The sequence below is a fragment of the Zootoca vivipara genome, chromosome 7 (assembly GCF_963506605.1).
Source record: "Zootoca vivipara chromosome 7, rZooViv1.1, whole genome shotgun sequence".
NCBI classification, from domain to species: Eukaryota; Metazoa; Chordata; class Lepidosauria; order Squamata; family Lacertidae; genus Zootoca; species Zootoca vivipara.
Genome location: NC_083282.1, coordinates 89,422,233 through 89,447,462, shown reverse-complemented (window position 1 = coordinate 89,447,462; position 25,230 = coordinate 89,422,233). Strand labels below are relative to the sequence as shown.

Genomic DNA, 25,230 nt, shown 5'->3' with positions numbered 1-25,230 from the left:
TTACAAAGATCGCCCACAGCCCTCGTGCTGATGCACAGTGCATAACCCAATTGCCACAACCAAATAGCATCTAGGGAGAAGAGGACTTGTGTCCCTACAGGAGCCACCATCAGGACCGGATTTACGTATAAGCTAAACAAGCTATAAGCTTAGGGCTCCACTCTCTTGGGGCCCCAAAAAAATGTAAAGGAAAAAACACCTGGATGTACATTTCCAAAATATAAGATTAAAAACAAATAAAATAAAACCTACATACAGCAACAGTGTTTTGTGTTGTGTAGGCTCCTATGATGTAAGTCATGGGCGCCACCTGCTATAATAATAATAATAATAATAATAATAATAATAATAATAATAATAATAATACCCCGCCCATCTGGCTGGGTTTCCCCAGCCACTCTGGGCAGCTTCCAACCGAATATTAAAAACAGTACAGCACCAAACATTAAAAACTTCCCTAAACAGGGCTGCCTTCAGTTGTCTTCTAAAAATAAAATAGTTGCTTACCGGTATTGCCTTGACATCTGCTGGGAGGGCGTTCCACAGGGCGGGTGCCACTGCCGAGAAGGCCGTCTGTCTGGTTCCCTGTAACCTCACTTCTCGCAATGAGGGAACCGCCAGAAGGCCCTCGGTGCTGGATCTCAGTGTCCGGGCTGAATGATGGGGGTGGAGACGCTCCTTCATGTATACAGGTCCGAGGCCGTTTAGGACTTTAAAGGTCAGTACCAACACTTTGAATTGTGCTCGGAAACGTCCTGGGAGCCTGCTCCCTAAAATATCATTGCTTTGCTCATTTCTATATATAGGGTGCCTACATTCTGTATGGACTGTTTGCATGGAAACATGGGTGAATGGCTTTAGATACCTATAATTAGGTCCATAAATTACCATATAGCATATATTCAACACAAAAAACAGTGACAGTTTGTTGTTGACAAAGGGCCCCATTACCTTCAGTAGCTTAGGGGCTCATCAAACCTAAATCCGGTCATGGCCACCATCAAGAGGCACCTGGGTGAGAGTGGAGTCTGGCTTCTGCTGTGCAAGTGCTGCTGTTGCGAAGAGGCCGAAAACTGCCTTATTTGCTCCTACTGCCAGATTCACGCAAGTCTCACCGATCCAGCCAAGCTACCAAACGCTATACCTCTTCCTCAGATCCGCCCACCCAAATCTTGACTCACTACCTGCTCTTTTCCTTTTTAAATATATTTTATTTTCAAATTTTATAACCACAATAATTCACAAATTCAATGCTTCTTCCAAAAAAGAAAAAAGAAGCAATATAGACCCCCCCCTCTCCCCTGGGTTCCAATCTTTTCCCACATAATTTCTTGCATCTCATTTTGTCTCCAAATCTTTGTTTTCCCTCTTGTTTACCTTAATTTCCAATTATTTAATTACATAAATGTTATATCAAACCTGCTAACGTTTTAATATATTTACACTGGCCTTTTAAATAGCCTATGAATTTCTTCCATTCCTGCTCGAACTTTTCCCCCCATCTTGATCTCTGATCTTCGTGGTCATCTTTGCCATTTCGGCATAGTCCATGATCTTAGTTACCCATTCTTCTTTTTCTTTTGGTGTCTTCTCCTGTTTCTAGTTCAGGCAAGCAGCATCCTGTTGTCGCATACATAAATAACGTTTTTAGGTCCCTAGGTATTCCATCCCCTGTTACATACCTGCCAAGTTGTTGTCAGAGAAATAAGGGACCGGGTCAGAAATAGCAGACCGGAAGTAGCGCTGCCGCCATTTTGGAACTGGGCGGAGCATGCTCAGAAGTGACTTTTGATGCTGCTTTGCCCAGTTCCAAAATGGCCACCGCGCCAGAAGTCGCACTGCAGCCATTTTGGAACTGGGCAGAGCAGCATCAAAAGTCGCTTCTGAGCATGCTCCGCTCAGTTCCAAAATGGCCACCGTGCCAGAATAAACCGGGGGAAAACAAAAAAAAAATCCATTTTTTCAGCTAGGAACAGCTGGAAAAATGGGGATTTCCCGGGGAAAACGGGAGACTTGGCAGCTATGCCCTGTTAATCCAAGTAAAAAGGCTTCTGGTTTTTTGGCGAAAGTTATCTTAAACATCTTTTTCAATTCATTATATATAATTTCCCAGAAGTCTTTTAATTTTCTACAGGACCACCTACCTGCTCTTTTCCTTGCTTGTCCATCCAAGCCCCTCCTGTCAGTCATGTCAGCTTAACAGAAACTCTATGTCTAGAGGTACCACATCTCTAAATTCCATATCCTGGGGACAAACAATAGGGGGACGCTCTTGTGCCCTGTATTCAAGCAGGCCAGAGGCATTTGCGTGCCAAGACCCCCAGAAAATTCCCCCCAATAACTCAGACAGACACTTTATTTTAGGTTTTGTTTTTGGCATAATTTTGGCCACAACTTTATTCAAAATTACAAATTAATTTGAGTGTTGGCCTTAAAGGTAAAGGTAAAGGAACCCCTGACCATTAGGTCCAGTCGTGACCGACTCTGGGGTTGCGCGCTCATCTCGCATTATTGGCCGAGGGAGCCGGCGTATAGCTTCCAGGTCATGTGGCCAGCATGACATAGCCGTTTCTGGTGAACCAGAGCAGCACATGGAAACGCCGTTTACCTTCCCGCTGTAGCGGTTCCTATTTATCTACTTGCATTTTGACGTGCTTTCGAACTGCTAGGTTGGCAGGAGCTGGGACCGAGCAACGGGAGCTCACCCCGTCACAGGGATTCGAACCGCCGACCTTCTGATCAGCAAGCCCTAGGCTCAGTGGTTTAACCACAGCGCCACCTGGGTCCCACAAATTAATTTGAGTGTTGGCCTTAGGCTTTGGATAATCTTCTGCCCCACGGTGGGACAGGACCAGCTCTGACTTCCTATGGTAGGAAAGTCAAGTAAACACCCCATGGGGGAGGAGACAGCTGAGTCCAGGCCATCTCCCCTCCACCAGAAATGTTCCCCAAGGCTCGTGCTCTGTATTGGCCCCAGCCCCGCACCATTGCGGGGGTGTAAGGACTAGAGCCCCGAAGCCCCAGGATTCCTTTAATGGAATACTTCTATAAGAGCAACACTGAGGGGCATGCACCTCCATGCGATGCCCCTCCCAAACTCATCAACCAAAGCCTAACCTGCCAACCTAACAAGTTGTGACTATTGCTAAGCAGTAGGCGAAAAACCAGATGGCAACAGCCAATCAGCCAAATGGAAAAAAATCCTACTGGCCCCTGAATACAGGCGGCTCCATAGCAAGGTCATTCTAAACCAGCAAGAAAAGGAGGTGGGTGGGAGGGAGATTCAAATCACTAGCAGGAATGAGCTTAACACAAAACACTGAGTATTTAAGCCCTCACCCTGTCAATCAAGGAATGGATACATACAATTTACCCCAGCAACACTCAGCCCTCCAATCATCTTCTCTCTTAAAGCTTAGACCCACCCCTTAACACACACTCACACAGTCTTTTCTGCCGGGTCCGTCCGCAACCCCCATTATTCCCTATGGGGTTAATGAGCTTTGGTGGACTACTGCCGTAAGCAAAATAATAAACTGGATGAAAACAAGACACCATTCTCCCAGCTCCACCTCTTGCTTAAGGACACAATGCAATAGGACACAATGCATTTTTAAAAGGGGGGGACTGCTGTCCAATCAGTAGCTTGCCTCCCATCACCCGTCCTCCATAAACACAACACAGGACCTGCTCATGTGTGGCACCCCAGATTTATCTATAGGCAGCGGTGGAGGAAGCCACTCAGGCACTTGGGATGGTGCGCCCAGGGGTGGGGCAGGCCGGCCTTTGAGGTGGGGCGCACCACAGGGCCTCCAGAGTCTTGTCTGCCTCCTCCCACTCAGCCGCCCTACAGCTGGGGGGGAGGCAGTGGGCGGGCCGTTTGGGCAGCGCGGAGCCTGTGTGTGCCCAAGTCACTGCATCTTTCCCAGGTCTCTCTGCAGCTCGGGCATGCTGCAGGCCCTGCAGTGAGTGCCGCCCGGCATTTTGTCACCCCCCTCAGTGGTGACACCTAGGGCAGACCACACCCACCACCCACCCCTTCCTCCACCCCTGTATAGGGTCAGGCAGGGAGCAGGCCCTGGAAATCTCACCACAGTTTAAAAAGTTTAAAAGTGAGCACCGGCATTAATTACGGACATTCATAAAACTGCCTTTCCTTCACGTCCCGGGATGGTTTACATGGAAAAAAGGTGGAGAGGGAACCCAGCAAAGCCGTGAATTTAATAATACAGTGGTACCTCGGTTGTCGAACGTAATCCGTTCCAGAAGACCGTTCGGCTTCCAAAACTTTTGACAACCGAGGCGCAAAGGGTGGTCTGCAAAGTCAATGGAGAAAATTGGGGGGGGGGACTCAGCGGAAGCTGTTTGACTTCCAAGGCGCGTTCGAAAACGGAAGCATTTATTTCCAGGCTTTCAGTGTTCAGGTTCCAAAACATTCGACAAAGGGGACATTCGAGAACCGAGGTACCACTGGACCAATAAAACAAGGCAGGACATCACACGAAGCATAGAAGCAGTCAACGGAATTGAAACTTAAGGCTGAAAATTGAGTGTTTTATTGTTTTGTTTTGTTTTACCTGGTGCCAAAAATGCAACTTTGTAGGAACTAGGCAAACCTTTCTTGGAAAAGTATCCCACGGCTGGGAGAGCATCACCGAGAATGTCCTTTCCATGCTAGCTAGCTACCTGCCTCACCTTAGAAGATCCTTTACTATACATCTAAATATATATTAGGTGCATATGGATGCAGGCAGTCCTTTGAGTGTTCTCGTCCTAAGTCTTGAAAATCATTGTATACAGTATTGATTTTATATTTTTTTAAAAATGCAATGTGGTAGGGGGTGCCCTTAAGATTGCAGTCAGTTACATCCCCCTGCACAAAAAAATGCTTTATTTAGCCAGTGTGTGCAATTTATATAGTTGTGTGTGTGTATATATATAAAAAACATATAATCCTGCTGACAAGATGCCAAATTTCCTAATCAAAGGTGCTTACGAAAGAAGCGTGGTTGGATTCCTTTTTTTAAAAAATCCCTATGAGCTCTCTGGTAATCTTTCTCCCCAATTTCTACAGAAGAAGGATTTTCTTCTCCCTTTTTATATTTTTAAATTTTTTTACATATGCATGAATCTTACTGGTTTCTTTAATTTTTTTTGCCACTCACGTTTTTTTCCCCATAATTATTTTTGTTCAGTTGCCCTACCCCAGGCTGTGATGGGAGCGGACACATCACGGGGAATTATGCCTCTCACCGCAGGTTAGTCGACCTTACCTACACTATTCTTTCAGGCTCTGACAATCTCTTAAAGATCTCTCTTTTAAAAATATATATATATAAAAATAGTGTGGATACTTTGGTTCTATTCCCTCTTCCCCCTTTTCTTTTACCTCCCCTACCTTTTTTTTTTTTTAGCTTACCCAAATATTCTATCTCTTCTTTTTCAGCCTTTCTGGTTGCCCTCTTGCTGACAAGAGCCTCAGAAATCTCATGGCTGCCCATTCTGCTGACCTCAAGTATGTTTGCGCTAAACTTGAATCTCCTCTCTCTCTCTCTCTTTCGCTACCTCTCTGCCTTCTTCTCCCTTCCCTCTGCACTTTTCCTTTAGAAAAAGGCTAATAATAAACCTGCCTGTGAGTTAAAACGTTGATCTTGAACTGCCAATGCAAACAAAACAATACTGAGCTGGGAGATACGCAACATGTTGAATAATATTCAATCGCTGGTAGGAGATCATTGGCTTAGAACCTTCCGGTACAGTGGAACCTCGGTTTATGAACACCTCAGTTTATGAATTTTCGGTTTACGAACGCCGCTGACCCATCTGGAACGGATTAATTCACTTTCCATTACTTTCAATGGGAAAGTTCGCTTCAGTTTATGAACGCTTCAGTTTATGAACAGACTTCCGGAACCAATTGTGTTCATAAACTGAGGTACCACTGTACATATATTCCTTTGAACTCCAGGCAGATTTATTATTATTTTTTACTTTTTATTGGCTATCCTGGAGATGTGTCTTTCTTCCCCCACCCCCTCTTCACACTTCTCTCTTCATGGTCTTTTGGAGATTGCAACATTGCCGGAAATTTCCTTGGATAATAAAGCAGCGCCATTTCCCACCCCACCCCACCCCTAGATGGGTTGATGAGCTATCTGCCACAGGCTGAGAAAAAAACGGTGATTTGTGAGAGGGGATTTGTGCAAGCTTACAGAGGGCCTTTCCTCTTACCTGAGGAACAGCTTAGTGAAGCCCAAAATGTTCGTGCCGGTCCCCCGTCCGCCCCCATCTGAAGAAGATGCTGGTTTTCTCATCATGTTAACAACAGTAAATTAATGAGCGCTCAAACTATCCTTACAAACTTTATATGAAGCCAAATCGGGTTAACTGCACTTGGGTTGTACGTTAACTTTTAGGAGGAATTCTGTTTGCAAAAGAAGAATTTTAATGGGGGATCTAAGAGGAAGAAAACATGCATTTTTCAAGCGTGAATGTAAAGGTCTCCGGTAAGCTAGGAAAATCAGAAGCAATTTGGTTGTATTTCCGTTAGTCCAGTTTTCACATTCACATGACTGGTTACTTCACAGGAACAGTAGTTTTAACACTTGTTTGTCAGCGGAAGTCAATTGACATGGCTACTTTGAGGGGTTAATTTTTTTTCTCCATTATGACGTTTGATGCTTTTGGGTCAGGCAGACGCTGGACTGAAGTCCGCTTGATTGAAGCAGCCATTCAATTTGACCAACCAGTACTATTCCATCAGGAATGGTTTGCCATGGTGAACGAAACCGGAATCTAGGCTGGAGTGGTTGAGAGACTTGTATCCCATTAACATTCATCCTATGCAAACAAGGGAGAAACAGTAAGAATAGCTGGAGGCTGGATCCAAAAAGTGCTTACGTGAATCAGTTTGGAGAGAAGGCGGTATTGTGCTATCCATCCTAATACTAAAAAAATACCAGTACATGCTTGTTGGGAAATAAGCGCCATTTGGTGAAACCTAAGTAATAATTTTTGGGGGGGATGTGGCCCTCAAAATATAATTAAACAAGGGATAGTTTATTTCTAAAGTGCATTGGGATGTTTCAGAAATGAAGGCCCTTCTCCGGAATAATCCCCAAAGAAGTTATTTCTTTGCACATGAACACAAAGTGCTTCCAGACAGATGCGTATTGTGGGCAGGGGACTGTTTGAGCATGTAAAAAATTTTTGCAGCAGCATCAGTATCCCACCCCCATGCCATTTGAGCAGGGTTTAGCCATTCTGGGGGAAATTGATTTTTAAAAAAATTAGAAAATAATGTTGCCAACAACCTGCTTGCAATATCTGAACTGCCCATTTGCAATATTGAGCCCCTGTCTGGAATCACCCACAATGTATGGTTAAAAAGCCAAACACAGCTGAACAGTGCTGTTGCCCAGAATGTGCCAAAATGCAGCTTGCTGCTGATTTCACCATAGCCAAATTTCATACATTGCCTCCATCTTATTTCTCCCAAAAGGTAAGTTCTTTCCAGCCTGGAAGACTCCTTTCCCCCTCAGAGATGATTGAATGATTCACTTTTATTTATTTTTTATTTTTTAAAAAAAATACCCCACTCTTCAACCAAAAAGGGGAGAAACTTCCCAGAGCTGTTTACAAATATCAATAAAAATACAATAATAAGATCAAAATGTCTTGACAGGATATTTAATAACACTGTGGGGAAGGCGAAGTAGGTCACAATTCTATGCACACTAGAGTTCATTCTTTCATTCCAAGTCACAGTGCCTCAACCACAATAATTTTTGGTGGTTTCATTTCACTCATTCGGCAGCAAGTCGTCAAATGTCAACAAAACAAGCCTTGAGAAAGCAAATAATATACTTTCATTAAATGTTCTTCACACAGGTACGTGTGGCCCTGATTCAAATCAACCTCCAGGAACTGCCAAGTGTCTTAATATGGTGTTAATTACTCCAGAGGAGTGGGGAGCCTTAGCACAAGATGAGGCAGAATATAATCCCTGTGTCCCCAAATTATTGCCATCTTCAAGTCTCCCACCGTGTTCCCCATTCAAGAGGCTGGATGAGATTTTAGTCATAGAACGGTCCTGGAATGGTCAAATGTTTTATTACAGTTCTTCAGAACATGTCCCAAAATATTTAGCGCCGTGTGGGCTGCACTTCTTCAGACTTGGAATATTTTAAGATGTACCTGCTCCCTGCAAGCAGAAACAACATTCTGTGCTCTGTGTCCCCTTCCAATGTATTAGTTTGAATCAAGAGAGTGAAATGACGGCGGTGATTGTGATTCATTACCTGCCCGTCACCCTAAGGTCCCAGGGTGGGTCGCAGCCATTTAAAATACAACATTAAAAAAGGTTCAGAGAACAAATTACAGTCACAAGAATAGGGCGGGTCTTTAAAAACATACACCTCGAGTGTCAAAGGCCAGGGTGCCCTTACTCAATTGTTTCTCATTGCAAAGCTGAAATGAGAGGAAGCGTTTGGATCAAATAAGAGCAGACCTGAAACTGTGAACTGAATTAAACTCAATTTCTCCCCACCCCCACCCCATGCACTGAAAAGGTTTAATATTTTTTGTCTTATGATCAATGCTGCATTTGTTTCCATGTATCTGTACAAATGTGTGTTCGTAGGAGCATTGCCTGATTCTGAGGATGTTGTCAGGCATCTTTCACTTAAAGTCAGAAGTGATTACTGTCTTAGAGAAGAGAAAGGAAAAGTAAAGGGCGTGGGAAACAGATCTGTGGCGTCTAGGACTCCTTCAGTATTGGGTCTGACTCATAAAAGGAGATATCAAAAGAACTTCCACCATAGAGAAATCCAAAATATGTTGCACGGGTAGTAGAATTCCTCTTCTCCTTCTCCTTCTTCTTCTTCTTCTTCTTCTTCTTCTTCTTCTTCTTCTTCTTCTTCTTCTTCTTCTTCTTCTTCTTCTTCGCAATCACTCATAGCTGAGTAAGATTGTCTTCCATAAACATGTTCGTAGCTTTGAGAACACTGTCCAACCATCTCGTCCTCTGTCATCCCCTTCTCCTAGTGCCCTCCATCTTTCCCAACATCAGGGTCTTTTCCAGCTCTTCTCTTCTCATGAGGTGGCCAAAGCATTGGAGCCTCAGCTTCAGGACCTGTCCTTCCAGTGAGCACTCAGGGCTGATAGGTTTGATCTTCTAGCAGTCCATGGGACTCTCAAGAGTCTCCTCCAGCACCATAATTCAAAAGCATCAATTCTTCGGCAATCAGCCTTCTCTATGGTCCAGCTCTCACTTCCATACATCACTAGCTAGCGTCAATTCAGTGACAAAGCTCCTACACTTCTACATCATGCATTATTAGTAAAGGAAAAGATGGGAACATGGCTACTTTGGTGGCAAATCCCAACATTTGCATCACCTTCAACAACGGGCAGCAAACATGTTGCCATCCAGTTATTGTTGGAGAGCAATTCCCAACAGCCTCAATCGCTTGTACTTCAGCAACATTTGGAGGCTTGCAACAACATTAAAGGGCAGGAAGCAAAATAATCATGGGCGCCTATGATATGCAGAGACAGAGTAGCAAATACTAAGAGGCAAAGCTTACATTTCTATACATCAGTGACAGTGAAGAAGCAACGAGGTGGAAATGGGAGAGTGCATCGTGTTCCTCTTAAGCAAGAAAGCTTAGAAACAAAAGCAAATTCAAGGTTTGTTTCTCAGAACTTGAGCTCTGCAGGGCATCAGGTCAGAGCTGTCTGCCCCCCTTCTGCCCATTGCAGCACCAAAGAGAAAGACATGTGAGCGAAGCACCAGGAATTTCTGCTTCGTATTCTGAAACATTTCCCTACTGATAAGAAAAATGAATTCCAAGTTGCATTGGCAGTTTCCGTTGGAGGAGAGCTTTGCTACCTAGACCCGTATTCTGTACAATTGAATAAAGACTGTTTGCTTACGTTGAAATTTGGATTTGGTAAAGATGAGCGTAGGGAATTGGTTGCATTTTTCCTTCCAGCGCAAGTCTTAATCCTCTCGTTTTCACCAGGTTTCCCATACCCATTCTATAGCCATAGCAGAATTGAATAAGAATGTGCATCTACTTCTGTTATTTTTGCATTTTCTTCTTTGATACTGTCTTGAAATCCATGTGAGGACTGAAACACCCTCACTGACAACTAGAGAGGGAGACCCCAAACATGTGTGGCAAATCAATTGTCTGCAAAATCATTTTATCCTTGTTTTCCTATGGAAGCTGAAGACAAACGGGTGGACAGCAGTCATGCCGGTGTCATTTGACATAGATTGATGTGAATGCCGCCATCGATTTGCAGCTTTGTTCCTCAGCTACTTTTCTTTCTCTTATCGTTATTCAGGTGCCCAACGCCCGGCTGTGACGGCTCCGGCCACATAACAGGAAATTATGCATCACACAGGAGGTGAGTTGGACTTGTTTCTGCAATGTGGAGAGAGATGAGAGGAAACTGAGGAGGAAGGAAGATGGAAGCTGCCTGGGAGAAACTGAGGAGGGGCCATAGCTGCCAAGTACCCCGTTTTCCCCGGGAAACCCCCGTTTTTACTTACCTTTTCCCGGTGGTCCCCCGTATCACTTCGTCTCCCGTTTTTCTCCGTTATTTTCTCCTGCCGGCGGCCATTTTTTTCTGATTTGCCCTTCTATGGGCACAAAAAATGGCCGCCCCGGCTTCAAAAGTCACATCTACGCATGACCGGAAGTGCGTAGACGCAACTTCTGGTGTCAGCGGCGGCCATTTTTGGTGCCCATAGATGGGCGAGCCGACACCGGAAGTTGCGTCAACGCACGTCCGTTCATGCGTAGCTACTTTTGAAGCCGGCGGCGGCCATTTTTGGTGCCCATAGAAGGGCAAAGCGACACCGGAAGTTACGTCGACGCAACTTCCGGTGTCACACGGCTGCCAGACCCGGATTCTGCAGTCCGGGACTTGGAAGGTAAGGGAGGGGCAGGCACAAGGTGGGGTTTTTTTTAAGGTCTGAATTACTGTGTTGCGAAAAGATGCAGTGTCGCCAACGTGAAAAGTTCGGAAAGCTCTGCTTTAAAGCCTAGGTCATTCGTGAACAACGGCTGATACGTCTGGCATTGTTGCTGTTTTACGCGAGGATGAGAAATTGCCACAAAGCATGGCCACCACGGTCTTTTGAGGCACTTCCGTGAGGTGGAGTGGATTCTGTGCTGCTGTGAGATTAAAAAGGAGGCAGCTTTGGATACGATTTCCCTCCCCTGGTGCGTGACTTGTCAGCAACAACTGAGAATTTTGAAATCCTGGGAAAGGATTCGAAACGCACTATCAGGCAACCATGAGGCCAATTGAGCAGTTGGCAGCCATCCCTCACAAAATAACCAGCTTTTAAAGGGATGGAGCATGTGAGATTTATATTTTACCTCAGCCAGCAAACATGTACTGAACTCTGACTCACTATGCCCTGTGTTGATCAAAACCCACCCCATTGCAAAGGTTCCTGGCTTGCCAGCCCCTCTAGCCATTTTTTGCCCTGAAGCATCAAATCTATATACCCTACTTTACAGAGGACAGCCCTCTGTTTTGAAGAGTTTGAAGAGGACAATTCTCTACTTGAAAGTGTCCTCTGTTCAGGCCAAGTCTGCTTTAAAGATACTCAAGAGAGGCCTTAAAGTTGCCCACCCGCAGTTAGTTTCGAAAAATGCATTGAATTCGACATAGCTCACTGTCGCCATCTAGTGTCACATTTGTATATTGCACTTTACAACACGTTGAAAACATTTTATTTGCAGCTGTATAACTGAGTCCTAAATTAGAGGCAATACATATAAATTGCCAACCACAAACTGGTGCCCTCTTTTGTGATGCAAATTCCTTTTTTCCCTTTTTTAGCCCATCTTTGTGATGGGAGGGCAAATGAAACCAGAAACAGCCTCTCGGGAGAATGGGGAGGAAGACATTGAAAGACAGAGGATATATGGGGAAAGAGGGTCTTAGATGATTATTGGGTTTTGACTGAGAGCTTGAGAAAGGAATGGTGGATCTAGGAGGGCAGGGCCCAGAAAAATCCTAAGAGGCTTAGTGAATGGCTAATGCCACTTTTGAAGGCCAGGAGATTCATGGGGCAGAGGAAGTAGACGGAAAATTAAAAATGCTTATCATGTAGATATGCTTTGTTTCCCAAGGCCTCCCGACTGGCTCCATTGCAATAAATTATCCTCATAATAAACCACCTCCCTGAAGTTCTCTTGCATTTTGCTTGGCTTGGGACTATAGGGGGACTATAGAAAGCAAATAGCCTTTTATAGGCAATGCCTTCCGTGATCAATGAAGGAATAAGCAGAGAAAGGGGAACATGTTGAGGAGAGAATATGGATTGCAGGTGAGGTGGGGTTGGTGTGGGGTACAATGAAGAGAAAAGTTGCAACATGGCGCAAAAAATACTTTGGGGGTGATAAGCCACCCCCCCCAACCAAGATGTTCTCATTTTCTTAGGAACTTCTGCTTTCATTTGTTGTGCCCTTCTGCTTTAAAGTGCTGCTTCCCGATTCTGAGGTGGGAGATACAAAAGCCCAGCTTTTTCTGTAGCTCCCAGTTGCTGGCTGGATAGTAGCCCCCCCCCCCTCTAATCAGTACCAGATTTACGTATAAGCTAAGCAAGCTATAGCTTGGGGCCCTATTCTCTTGGGGGGCCCCAAAAAATTAAAAGGGGAAAAAACTGGATGTACATTTCCAAAATATAAGATAAAAAAACACATAAAACAAAACCTACATACAGCAATAGTGTTTTGTGTTCTGTAGGCTCCTATGATGTAAGTCATGGGCCCCGCCTGCTAGCCTGCTCCCTAAAATATCCCTGGTTTGCTCGTTTCTATGTATAGGGTGCCTACATTCTGCATGGACTGGTTGCATGGCAACACGTGCAAATGGCTTGAGATACTTAGTGGCGCTGTGGGTTAAACCACAGAGTCTAGGTGTCACAGGTGCGTGGGTGGCTACTCTAGAGTAACGACTCCTCCAGGTGTTGTCTTTTCATGCTTTTATTTAGTGCTGATTATGTACAGTGCAGAGCAGTACTATGTACATGTTGTCAGTTAGTGGTCAGAACCTCCGAATGGAGATTCGCGCGTTTTCCTCCAGCAAAGTAATCTCGGCATACTGAATCTCCGCCCCCTTCGCTTCCTCCTCAGTTCCGGGGTCGGTGGGACTGGTCTTCTTCCTACACTGGGCACGGGCTCCGCTACCTTGCCTGAGCCTCGGACACCACTTCCTGAATCTCCCCTGGAGATCTCTTCCTCCCCACTAGCACTCTCATTGGGTGATGAGCTGCTGCTCAAGATGGGAGGGACCTGCCTGTATGTTCTGTCCCTCACACTAGGGCTTGCTGATCAGAAGGTCGGCGGTTCGAATCCCTGCAACGGGGTGAGCTCCCGTTGCTCGGTCCCAGCTCCTGCCCACCTAGCAGTTCGAAAGCACATCAAAAGTGCAAGTAGATAAATAGGGACCGCTCCGGCGGGAAGGTAAACGGCGTTTCCGTGTGCTGTTCTGGTTCGCCAGAAGCAGCTTTGTCATGCTGGCCACATGACCCGGAAGCTGTCTGCAGACAAACGCTGGCTCACTCGGCCTATAGAGCGAGATGAGCGCCACAACCCCAGAGTCGGACACAACTGGACCTGATGGTCAGATCCATAAATTACCATATAGCATCTATTCAACAAAAAAATAACAGCGACAATTTGTTGTTGACAAAGGACAGCTGGACATATAATGGGTCCCATTACCTTCAGTAGCTTACGGCCTCATCAAACCTCAATCCGGCCCTGCCCCCTCTAAATGCATAATTGTTCTCATGTGAACACCCAAGTAAGGTGACAATTTCATTCAAGTTTCACGGGTGTCTGACTTGCTCGTGGCTCAATGGGCAAACGCAGTGTGCTTGTGAAAAGTTGGCAAGAAGTGAGCCCTCCTTTCATCTCTTGAATCATATATATTTCCCTGAATCGGATTAGAAGCTCTCTCTCCCCAGAAAAATAAAAGACAAAAGGGTCAGATTTTAGCTGACACAAAATTTCCAGTTAATAACACCACCTATTTATGACTTCTATTATCTTTTTTTTCTCAAACATTAATGGGCACCTCACAGCCTCCCAATTGAACAGTTCCATTAACAGTCGCCGTCTGCTAGCAAATACCTTCTTATCTAGGCACGATTAATTGCGAAGTCTCTCCCCCTCAAAGCAAATGGCTTCCTCCCCCCACCCACCCTTTTCCTTCTTAATTTTCACCACCACTTTGTTCCTTTGTGAGGTGCGGAAACAGAATGATCAAAGCACCTAGGCTGGAGAATCAAAGGGGGGAATTGTTCCTTTTTGCTGTTGGGAAATGGAATGCTCAGTGGAAGGAAAGGAGTTTTACAGAAAGTCGATGTTCTGCAGCGGTGAAGGGTAAAAGGGGTAAAAGTGGCTTTAAAATATTTCAGTAAACTAAATAAGGTTACACAAAGCACTCTGAATGCACGCAAGTATTCTTATGCAGGAAATCTGGGATAGGTGTGTATGTGTGTGTGTTGGCAAAAGAGAAATAGGGGCAAGAGTGAGAAATGCAGAGGTTTTCTGCATTTCTGCTCCAGCAGAAGAGGAGCTTGTGTAAGGAGAAACCGGGTTCTCCCTAAACAGAGGGCGCGTGTTGCGGTGGGACCCGGCAATCAGCCCTTGTGTGGTGGGTGGGATCATTGGAGCAGCCACAACACCCTATTGGTGGTCCCTCGAACCAGGGAGCAATTGGGCTAGCGGGACGCCAGTCAAAGCAGTTCGAGGGACCACTATATATTCCAGATGCACATGCCCTGAGCTTCCTCTTTCGGGCTCTTTGCATCAGAACACCCTCCCACCTCTCCCTATATTTAGGGCTTGTGCTTGACCTTGCTATCCCGTCGTGTGTCGCCTGTCATTTGGACAGGGGCACGGCAGGAATTTCCCCCACTTGGCTGATTGGTTGGTGCCATTTGGGTTTCACCTGCCTTGTAAGGTTGCAGATAGGCTCTGGTTCTTGTGAATAGGGGTGGCAGGATGCCTAACCATCCCTATGCGTTGGGTATTCCTTTAAGAAGGAAACCAAGGACTCGTGGTTGGTCTTCCCTGTGCGGGGTTGTGTCCTGAGCCTGAGTTCAGGGCTCATCTGGGTGGAGGTGTGTCAGACACCTCTGTCTGCCTCTGTCCCAGGTGTTCACCCAAGGCTGACTTATGGTTGGTGCCCAGAGCAGGGCTGCAGGTAGCTAGTCGAACCAGAGCCTATGCATCCACTCGCTTTATTTGTAATCAATATAGTTGTGGCCTAAATTCTGCCAAAAATATGAATCTTGTCTGAATTTATTTCTAGGCCTGGTTAAAGGGTCTCCACACACAAAGGGAATTGAAATGAAACAGGAATTGAAATGAGGGCTGCTACTTTGATGGGGACATTAAATGGAGGTGGGAAAGTTGCATGATCTCCGAGATGCAGGGAGTTGAATACAGTGGTACCTTGGTTCTCAAACTTAATCCATTCCAGAAGTCCATTCCAAAACCAAAGCGTTCCAAAACCAAGGAGCCCTTTCCCATAGAAAGTAATGCAAAATGGATTAATCCGTTCCAGACTTTTAAAAACAACCCCAAAAGCAGCAATTTAACATGAATTTTACTATCTAACGAGACCATTGATCCATAAAATGAAAGCAATAATCAATGTACTGTACTATAAAATAAATAAGACAGTATTGCAGATGAAAAAAAATCATTTTTTTTTGTTCGTGCCTGCACTGATGCTAATCATTGTTTGGATGGGGGGCTTTTATCCATTTCCGCAGTCACACAATCAATTGATCAGCAGCTGAACGGAGTTCCACACAGTCACAAAAACAATTTAACTGAAAAAGCCTCAAAAAGAAAAACGCAAAATAAATAGCAAAAACAAAAGCGCCAAACTTAACCCGTTCCGGAAGTCCATTTGACTTCTGAAGTGTTTGAAAACCAAGGTGCAGCTTCTGATTGGTGCAGGTGCCCCAGAAACAATAAACGACAGCTACATCTTCAGCTTCCGAAAAACATTCTAAAACCAGAACACTTACTTTGGGGTTTTGTGCATTTGAGAACCAAGGCATTTGAGTACCAAGGTGTTTGAGAACCAAGGTACCATTGTATGTGCTCTCTGCAGAAAAGATTTACTACATAGGCTCTCAACGCAGGTTTGGTAACGTCAGAGTTCTCTGGAGTTCCTGGTGTGGTTCTTAGCACAAGCCTGCAGCAGGGTTTGGACGAGTCCATGGGAAAGGAGGAGGGGGAGTCCGTATGCTGCACCATGCCTAAGACAGAAGTGCATAGCTCATTCACAAGAAAAGGTGCAAGTCTTTTTAAACAACAGGAAAGGACTTTATTCTGCATGGCCTCAGCTAGCTTAAGCACCATGCCCCAGGCCGAGCGAGCAGCCTCAGAACCGGGAGCTCAGGAGGGACAAATCGGAATAATAATAATAATAATAATAATAATAATAAATTTTTATTTATACCCCGCCCTCCCCGGTCAAAAACCGGGCTCAGGGCGGCTCACACCAACAAAACCACAATAAAACATATAAACAATAAATTAAAATACAATATTAAAATTTAAAATGCAGCCTCATTTCAAGTAGTCCATAAATCCAGGCCATGAGGGAGGAAAACACAGGGATCAGGCTAAGTCCAACCTAAAGGCCAGGCGGAACAGCTCTGTCTTGCAGGCCCTGCGGAAAGATGACAAATCCCACAGGGCCCTGGTCTCCTGGGAAAGAGCGTTCCACCAAGTTGGGGCCAATACTGAAAAGGCCCTGGTTCTAGTAGAGGCCAATCTAGCCACCTTATGGCTCAGGATCTCCAGAGTATTGTTGTTTGTGGACCTTAAGGTCCTCCGCGGGGCATACCAGGAGAGGCGGTCACGTAAGTACGAGGGTCCCAAGCCGCATAGGGCTTTAAAGGTCAAAACCAGCACCTTAAACCTGATCCTGTACTCCACCGGGAGCCAGTGCAGCTGGTAAAGCACTGGATGAATGTGATCCCGCGGCCGGGAAGCATGCAATGCAAGGAAACTCCTCGGTGGCTGCTTTTGCACATTGCAACAGTGCCAGGGGAATAAAATACAAGAAGAGGGGGGGATTTAAATAAGATGGAAAGTCTATGAAAGTCACAATAGTGTAGCTAAATGGTAAGGTCCAGAATCAAGAGTGCAAAGGACATGGCAAATCCTAGCCGTACTGAGAAGAAAGGGTTCAGTCCTCACTTGAATATACAGGTGAAACTCGGAAAATTAGAATACCGACGAAAAGTGCATTTATTTCAGTAATGCAGCTTTTTATTTTTATTTTTTTAAAAAAAAATTACAAATGCTTTCTTTTGGAAATTCCACAGTAATAAAACAAATACAGTAGTTACAATAATACAAAAATAAACATCGCTGTTACACTTCATTAATTACATTCCATTTATAATTGACCCACCTAACGGCAAATAATTACAACAAATAAAGCCTTGACATATCTTGCTTTCCACGTCATGCATCTATTCTATCTCATATATTGGGTTCACCTTTTAAGTCGCATTACTGAAATAAATGCACTTTTCGACGATATTCTAATTTCCCAAGTTTCACCTGTAAGAGGCAAACAGAAAGAGTTTAATAACATGATGTCCACAATGCACGCATCTGATTCATGGTGGAGATAAAAAGGAAGGGTTGTACAGAAAGTGTTTTTTCTAATATTGTCAGCCTGGGCCTTCCATCCGTTGAGTGCTGCGCTATAAGTCACACTTGGCTGTCCTTGCGTGGGCTTGGAGAGATGGGATCAATTCCTTGGGCAAAGCCCAGAAAATGAGTTGAACAGGATAGCTGATATGAAAGGTGTTCACTCCCATCTCTGCCCTCCTTGATTTTATTCTACCCCTGCATACTTTATCTGATTCAGATCCTGTGCATTTGGGACAGGGAATATACCCTCTTCCTACCCTTAGTCCTTGAGAAAGGGGGAAGGAATGATAAATTAATGGAGGGTGGGGGGGCATCGGAAGCGACTTGAGTTCCGGGAGCAGGAAACACGCTGCCAGGCTGCAAGTAAGGTTCCTTCTCTTCTTCTTCTTCTGTAGTCTGTCGGGCTGCCCTCGTGCCAAGAAAAGTGGGATCAAGATCACCCCCACCAAGGATGACAAAGAGGACCCAGAGCTGATGAAGTAAGTGAGAAGAGAATTCCCATGCAAAATGTGGATATGAAGATGTACATTGTTTTCTTATAACATGCAAGATCCTAGCACACGGGGGCGGGTCACCAGGTCTGGTATCCAAATGTGGTCCTTTCTAGCTCTTGTAACTTTCCCCAGGCCCACCCCAAGCAAGGACTGAGCATCCTCAGTGGCTGGATTGCATCCTTGAACTTTGATGATGATGATGATGATGATGATGATGATGGTATATATATTTTTAATTTTTATTTCTTTATTGCAAACGCATAGGTCCATCCATTATACATAATTAAAATGAAAAGAGGGGAAAAACAGAAAAAGAATATAAATAAAAAATAGATAACTACCTTCAAAAAACAAATATTTTCAAATTAACTTCTACCTAGGGAGTACAAGCTTTGGCTTACACAGCTTTGGCTTGACTCCTTAATTCAAATCATGACTTCCCAGTGGGATTTAATCTACGCATGGGGCAGGCGAACTAAGGTCCGGGGGCCGGATCCAGCCCAATCGCCTTCTCAATCTGGCCCACGGACGGTCTGAGAATCAGCATGTTTTTACATGAATAGAATGTTTCCTTTTATTTAAAATGCACCTCTGGGTTATTTGTGGGGCATAGGAATTGGTTCATTTCCCCCCCCCCTCAAAATATAGTCCAGCCCACCACATGGCTGAAAAAGGTTTCTGACGCCTGATCTAAGCTAAGCCAAGTGATTCTCTTGAAGCCTTCTTTTCCCATGTAATTTATAGAGACATCATCTCTTGATGATGATGATTTGTTTTTGTTTTTTTGTACCCCACCCATCTGGGTTTTGGGGGGGGGCTCCCAACAGATACAAGAACACAGTAAAACATCAAACATTTAAAACTTTCACATACAGGGCTGCCTTCAGATGTCTTCCAAAAGGACCAGACATCATTTAAAAATAGAATTGTGGAGCTGGAAGGGACCCCCGAGGGTCATCTAGTCCAAGCCCCTGCAATGCAGGAATCAGCTGGTTTAGTTGATGGATTAAGTGGAATGATTTCCTGGCTTCTTGTTCTCAAATGAAAGTGATATTATTCCACTGCATTGAGCATGCACTTAACTGTTAGCAGTTTAGTGGGATTACCTGTTGTACCTAATGACACTTTGGTGTAGAACTAATTTGTACTTTCCTACAGGTTGTTTTTTTTAATGCCAGGAAAGTCTCTATGTTGCTGATTTGAGAGTTCTCGGATTTTGGCATTGTTACCTTAGCTCTCACTAATCTGATGGGTGAGAATGGTTGAGTAATCTGCGTGATACTGCCTTTCATCAACTCATTATCAATCATTAGTGTGCTTAATTGGAAAAGCTTTAATCATCCTTTCCATTCCTGATTAATCAGTGGAACTCACAATAAGAAAAGACTCCGGGATGTAGAATTCTTGAAAGGGCTACTGTTACCATACAAGCTGCAGTGTGTACCGTTTGCCATAGCTGCCAAGTTTTCCCTTTTCTCACGAGGAAGCCTATTCAGCATAAGGGAATTTCCCTTTTAAAAAAGGGATAAAAGGGATAACTTGGCAGCTATGCCGTTTGCTGCAAAATAAAACAAGAGAGAACAGGATAGCCTTCCCTTCTAGCAATGAGTGGTAGCTTTTGCTCATTTCAAAAAGTTCATATTCCAAATCCCCCGTTCTGAAATTTGCTGCATCACTAATCCAGCCCCCACATCTTGGTATGGGTTTTCCACTCATCTGCTATTTAAAGCAGATTTAAAGCACATTGTTTACCTTAAATAATTCTGGGTGTTGTAGTTTGTTAAAGGTGGGTGGGAGTTGTAACTTGGGGGGGGGGGTCGAAAACTACAGAGGGATAAAACATGCCCAGTTATTTGAGGGGAATACCGTACTTTTCCGTGTATAAGACTAGGGTTTTTTTTCTTTTAAAATGATGTTTAGGAAAGGGGGGTTTTTCTTATACATGGGGCAATTTCCCCCCATTTTCATAATTTTGAGTGCCCCAAAATAGGAGGCATCTTATATACGGGGTCATGTTATACACGGGAAAAATAGGGTAATTTGCTTTAAAAATATTGTGTGTACACAGCCCAAGACAGGGAATAAGCACTGGTGTAGAGCTTAAGAGACTAGCCTCGCCCTATGCCCCATAGCCACGCTGTCCGGCTTCAGGGAATGGGCTTCCTCCTCCCTTTGGCAGTAGATAAGCAGAACAAAGGAAAAGAGTCTTCTTGCCAGTTAGAAACTGTAATGATCACAGCGAGAGAACGAAGAATCCATTTCCTAAGAATGAAGGTGCTCCCGATTAAGGGTTCCACCCACTTCCCCCCTAGTCACCCACGTCAATACCGCGTCTTGCAACCTGATCCCGCAAGCACTGTGCTTTCTGTGCTACCACTTTATCTGTTCTTCTTGACCTTGGCTGAGCAGATGAATACTGTCCAGAGACAATGAATCCGCTTTGTTTTATTCATTTATTCATTCATTCATTCCCCGCCCATCTGGGTAGCTTCCAACAAAAGATTAAAAATACATTAAAGCATCAGTCATTAAAAACTTCCCTTAACAGGGCTGCCTTCAGATGTCTTCTAAACATCAGGTAGTTGTTTATTTCTTTGACATCTGATGGGAGGGTGTTCCACAAGGCGGGTGCCACTACCGAGAAGGCCCTCTGCCTGGTTCCCTGTAGCTTTGCTTCTCGCAGTGAGGGAACCACCAGAAGGCCCTCGGCGCTGGACCTCAGTGTCCGGGCAGAATGATGAGGGTGGAGACGCTCCTTCAGGTATACAGGACTGAGGCCGTTTAGAGCTTTAAAGGTCAGCACCAACACTTTGAATTGTGTTCGGAAACGTACTGGGAACCAATGTAGGTCATTCAAGACTGGTGTTATGTGGTCTCGGCAGCCGCTCCCAGTCACCAGTCTAGCTGCTGCATTCTGGATAAGATGTAGTTTCCGGATCACCTTCAAAGGTAGTCCCACTTGAGCACGTTGCAGTAGTCGAAGCGGGAGATAACTAGAGCATGCCATGCACCACTCTGGCGAGACAGTCTGCGGGCAGGTAGGGTCTCAGCCTACCTCTCTCGCTCCCACTGCTTCTTCTCCATCCAGTATTTCCCAGCTTCTGCCTTCTGAACTATGCCCCTCTGCAAGCCACTGTTCCAAATCTATAATGTCCTCCTGCTCCTGGGAAGATTCAGGATCTTGATCAGGGGGAGGGGGAGGGGAAGGCTCCTATCATTTCTCCTCAGCACAGTCCCTGACACAGACACATCCTCTGTTGACCACAGTAGCATCGTATGTCAGCAAATTGGCCATCTGCACCCCAGAATGCGGTGGTTTTTCGGAGCACTGAAGGGGAATAAGCCAGTGATGAGCTAGGACATTTGGCTGTGCTGCCTCTCCTGATGATGTATGTTCTTCCCCGACTGGTTCCACAATTCCCTACACACTCCTTGGTCTCACCTTGCTTTTCCACTGCCCCGGGATAGTCCAGGGTCACTGTCTCAGCAAAGGAAACAGCTTCAAATTCTTCACACTTAGGAGACCACGTTAAACACTGATGCTGTAAGTGATCCAAAGGTCTTTGTAAGAACCAGATGACGTTTCAGAGCCATCTGCTCCGTCTTCTATCCCCAGGATAGCGCACCATTTGCATTTAATGAGCCGTGTCACAATTAGCAGGAGTAAGCAGAGTTTATTAAAAATTAAGTGAGCCTACTTTTGAAAACTACTGGAACAGCAGCAGCAGCAGCAGCAGCAAAGCTACTTTGCTTTTGACTTTAATGTTCTAAAATTGCTTGGGGAGGTAGAACCATGCATAATCCATAGTGTCGTTCTGCTGTCCAATGACACACAGAGAGAAACAAGAATGAAAATGGATCGTACTGCCAAAGATAAGTGCTGTGTTCTGCAGTTTATAGCCCATTACTGCAACTAGTGGGGCTCCGTATCTCCTTCTTCTGCAATGACTTCCTCTGCATTCCTTTCAGGAGAATTGCAGCGCAATCGATGCAGCCCATAAATGTGTCCACGTGTTACTTAGGTTGCTGCTAGCTTTAGATTTAGCGGGGGGGGGGATGGCTCTGCCCAAGGTGGGTCAAAAGAGAACCTGGCAGATCAAGGATTGTCGAAGCAGAGTCATGGGAAACTTGGTAGAACCAGTGTTTTGTGGTCTTTCTTTCTTTCTTTCTTTCTTTCTTTCTTTCTTTCTTTCTTTCTTTCTTTCTTTCTTTCTTTCTTTCTTTCACAATCCCTCAGAGCTGAGTAAGATTGTCTTCCATAAACATAGTTTTAACTGTATTTAAACAAATACAAACAGTTGCAGAAACCTTAATGGCAAGGACCCCACGTAAGCGGTGTTGCCAACTTCCGATTTCAGAAAAATGGGTGGTATGTTCAGTGGAGCCAGAGTAGAACTCGATGTGCCAGGGATAGAACCCGTGGGGGAGAACCCAAAGAGAATCTGGATAAATTGGATGGCTCAGGGTACAAAGAAGTAAGGGTGAAATTCAGTGGATGGGGTTGAGAATCGAGGAATCTCCTGGGCCAGGAAGATTGCATTCAGCACAAGGCCTGAACATAGCCTTAAAGGTAAAGGGACCCCTGACCTATAGGTTCAGTCATAACCGACTCTGGGGTTGCGGCGCTCATCTCGCGTTATTGGCCGAGGGAGCCGGCGTACAGCTTCCGGGTCATGTGGCCAGCATGACAAAGCCGCTTCTGGCAAACCAGAGCAGCACACGGAAATGCCGTTTACCTTCCCACTGTAGCGGTACCTATTTATCTACTTGCACTTTGACGTGCTTTCAAACTGCTAGGTTGGCAGAAGCTGGGACCAAGCAACGGGAGCTCACCCCGTCGCAGGGATTCGAACCGCCGACATTCTGATCGGCAAGCCCTAGGCATTCTGTTTAAGTGTTGCATCCCACACAGGGACCATAGGGGGACGGACAGGTAAATGATGATGATGATGATGATGATGATGATTTATAATAAACGTTCCTTTTTAACTAGGCCTTTGGTTGATCTGATTTACATCCTATGCACTTTTAAAATGTGGGGTGTGTTTTTTTGGGGGGTGATTGGGTTATTGTTTTTATTTTTATTAGGTATTTTGTGGTTTTATATCTTGATTTTATTCTGTGAACCGTCCTGAGACGGTAGTAGTAATAGCAACAATAAATAGGCTTACGATACATTTTAAAACAAACATGAATATATTACACTACTAACAAATGCATACAAATCACAGCATAGTGTTTTGTGGAGGGCAGAGGAAGAGTAATTGAGAATAATAATAATAATAATAATAATAATAATAATAATAATAATAATAATAATTATTATTTATACCCCGCCCATCTGCCTGGGTTTCCCCAGCCACTCTGGGCGGCTTACAACAGAAAAATGAAATAAAATAATCTATTAAACATTAAAAGCCTCCCTAAACAGATCTCCAGCGAAGGCCGGGGCAGAGTCTCTCTGAAACCCTGGAGAGTTGCTGCTGCCATTCAGTGTAGACAGTACTGAGCTTGATGGAATAGTGGTGTGCCTCAGTACAAGACAGCAACCTGTATTCCTCATGGAAGAGATAAGAGGCTATATGAAATGGACGAATGGAGAAAACTGCAGGAAGGCAAGCTTTCCCCTCCCTTTCCAAACTCCTCTAGTCCTTGGGAAAGTAGCATTTTGTCTTCTCTAACAAGGTACGCTCTCGTGGAGGTCCCTGCAGGTTTGCGATAAAGAGGCTCCACTGTAATTCCAGCGCTCCATCTGCGTGCCAGAAATCTGCTTGGCTGCGGTCCGAGATTCGCACGCCGCCAACGAGAAGAAGAGACTAATATAGTCCCTGGTGCCTTGTTGCTCTTTCCTCACGCCATTTACCACGCCATTTACATCGGAGGGCGTGCTTTCTGCCCTAGCCACGCAGCATCACGCAGCTCATCAATTGCAACTGCCTTCCACAAATCATATCGACCTTCTCCCTTCCCTCTTAAAAAAGAAAAAAAAGGAAAAGACAATTCAGGAGAGCGACTATTCAACTGACCGGCCATTACCGCAACTTCAATTAAACAGCAATAATAAATTTTTAAAACATACACACGCCACACATCCCAAGCCAGCTGTTTGCCACAATAAGGCGCTGGTTTATTTTTTACAATAAAAGTGTAATGAAAGTTAAATTAACAGTGTAAAATATGTAACGGCTGGGCCATAAACGCTGCATGCTAATCGCTCCCTTCCCCTTTCTTTCCTCCCTCGGCCTCCCTCTTTTTCTCCTGAGGTTTCAGTAATTTGCTTGCGATCATATAAACAGCGACACAGTTATGAATTTAGTGAGCATCCTGCTGGCAACGATATAATAAGTGAATTGTGCCGCATTTGCAGATGATTAAAAACAGGATCAGCGTTTTTCAAATTATCTCAGAGAGGGTATGAAATAACGGTGGTGCGGCCCCTCGACTGTCAACTCCTCTGTTGTTATTTTTATGGAACAAAATAAAAATAATGATGATAACAATGAAACACAGAGCACGAGTTTCAAGAGCAGGCAAGCACACTTGTTTTGACAGTCGGGGCTGACGTTCCTAATTGCTGCCTTGCATAAAGGGGCGGCTATGCTGTTTCACATTGACTCCTTCTTTGAAAGCTTTGAGTAGTCGCAAACTTGTGTGTGTGACTGTAATTGACATGTATATTTAAACAAATGCAACCAGCCGCAGAAACCTTAATGGCAAGGACCCCACGTAAGCGGTGTCACCAACTTACGATTTCAGAGAAACGGGTGGGATGTTCAGTGGAGCCAGGGCAGAACTCGATGCGCCAGGGAGAGAACCCGTGGGGGAGAACCCAAAGAGAATCTGGATAAATTGGATGGCTCAGGGTACAAAGAAGTAAGGGCGGAATTCAGTGGATGGGATTGAGAATCAAGGGATCTCCTGGGCCAGGAAGATTGCATTCAGCACAAGGCCTGAACATAGCCTTAAAGGTAAAGCTAAAGGGACCCCTGACCATTAGGTCCAGTCGTGAC

The 25,230-nt window shown here is 44.9% G+C and overlaps 1 protein-coding gene across 1 annotated transcript in view; it reads left to right on the top strand.

Moving 5' to 3' along the window:
* Nucleotides 1–25,230, top strand: part of MYT1 (myelin transcription factor 1) — a 145,101-nt gene that overhangs the window by 101,657 nt on the left and 18,214 nt on the right. The window contains exons 16-19 of the mRNA XM_035122648.2: nt 5,196–5,258; nt 5,447–5,515; nt 10,354–10,416; nt 18,122–18,205. Coding sequence (XP_034978539.2) covers nt 5,196–5,258; nt 5,447–5,515; nt 10,354–10,416; nt 18,122–18,205 — 279 coding nt within the window. The remainder of the gene's footprint in view (nt 1–5,195; nt 5,259–5,446; nt 5,516–10,353; nt 10,417–18,121; nt 18,206–25,230) is intronic.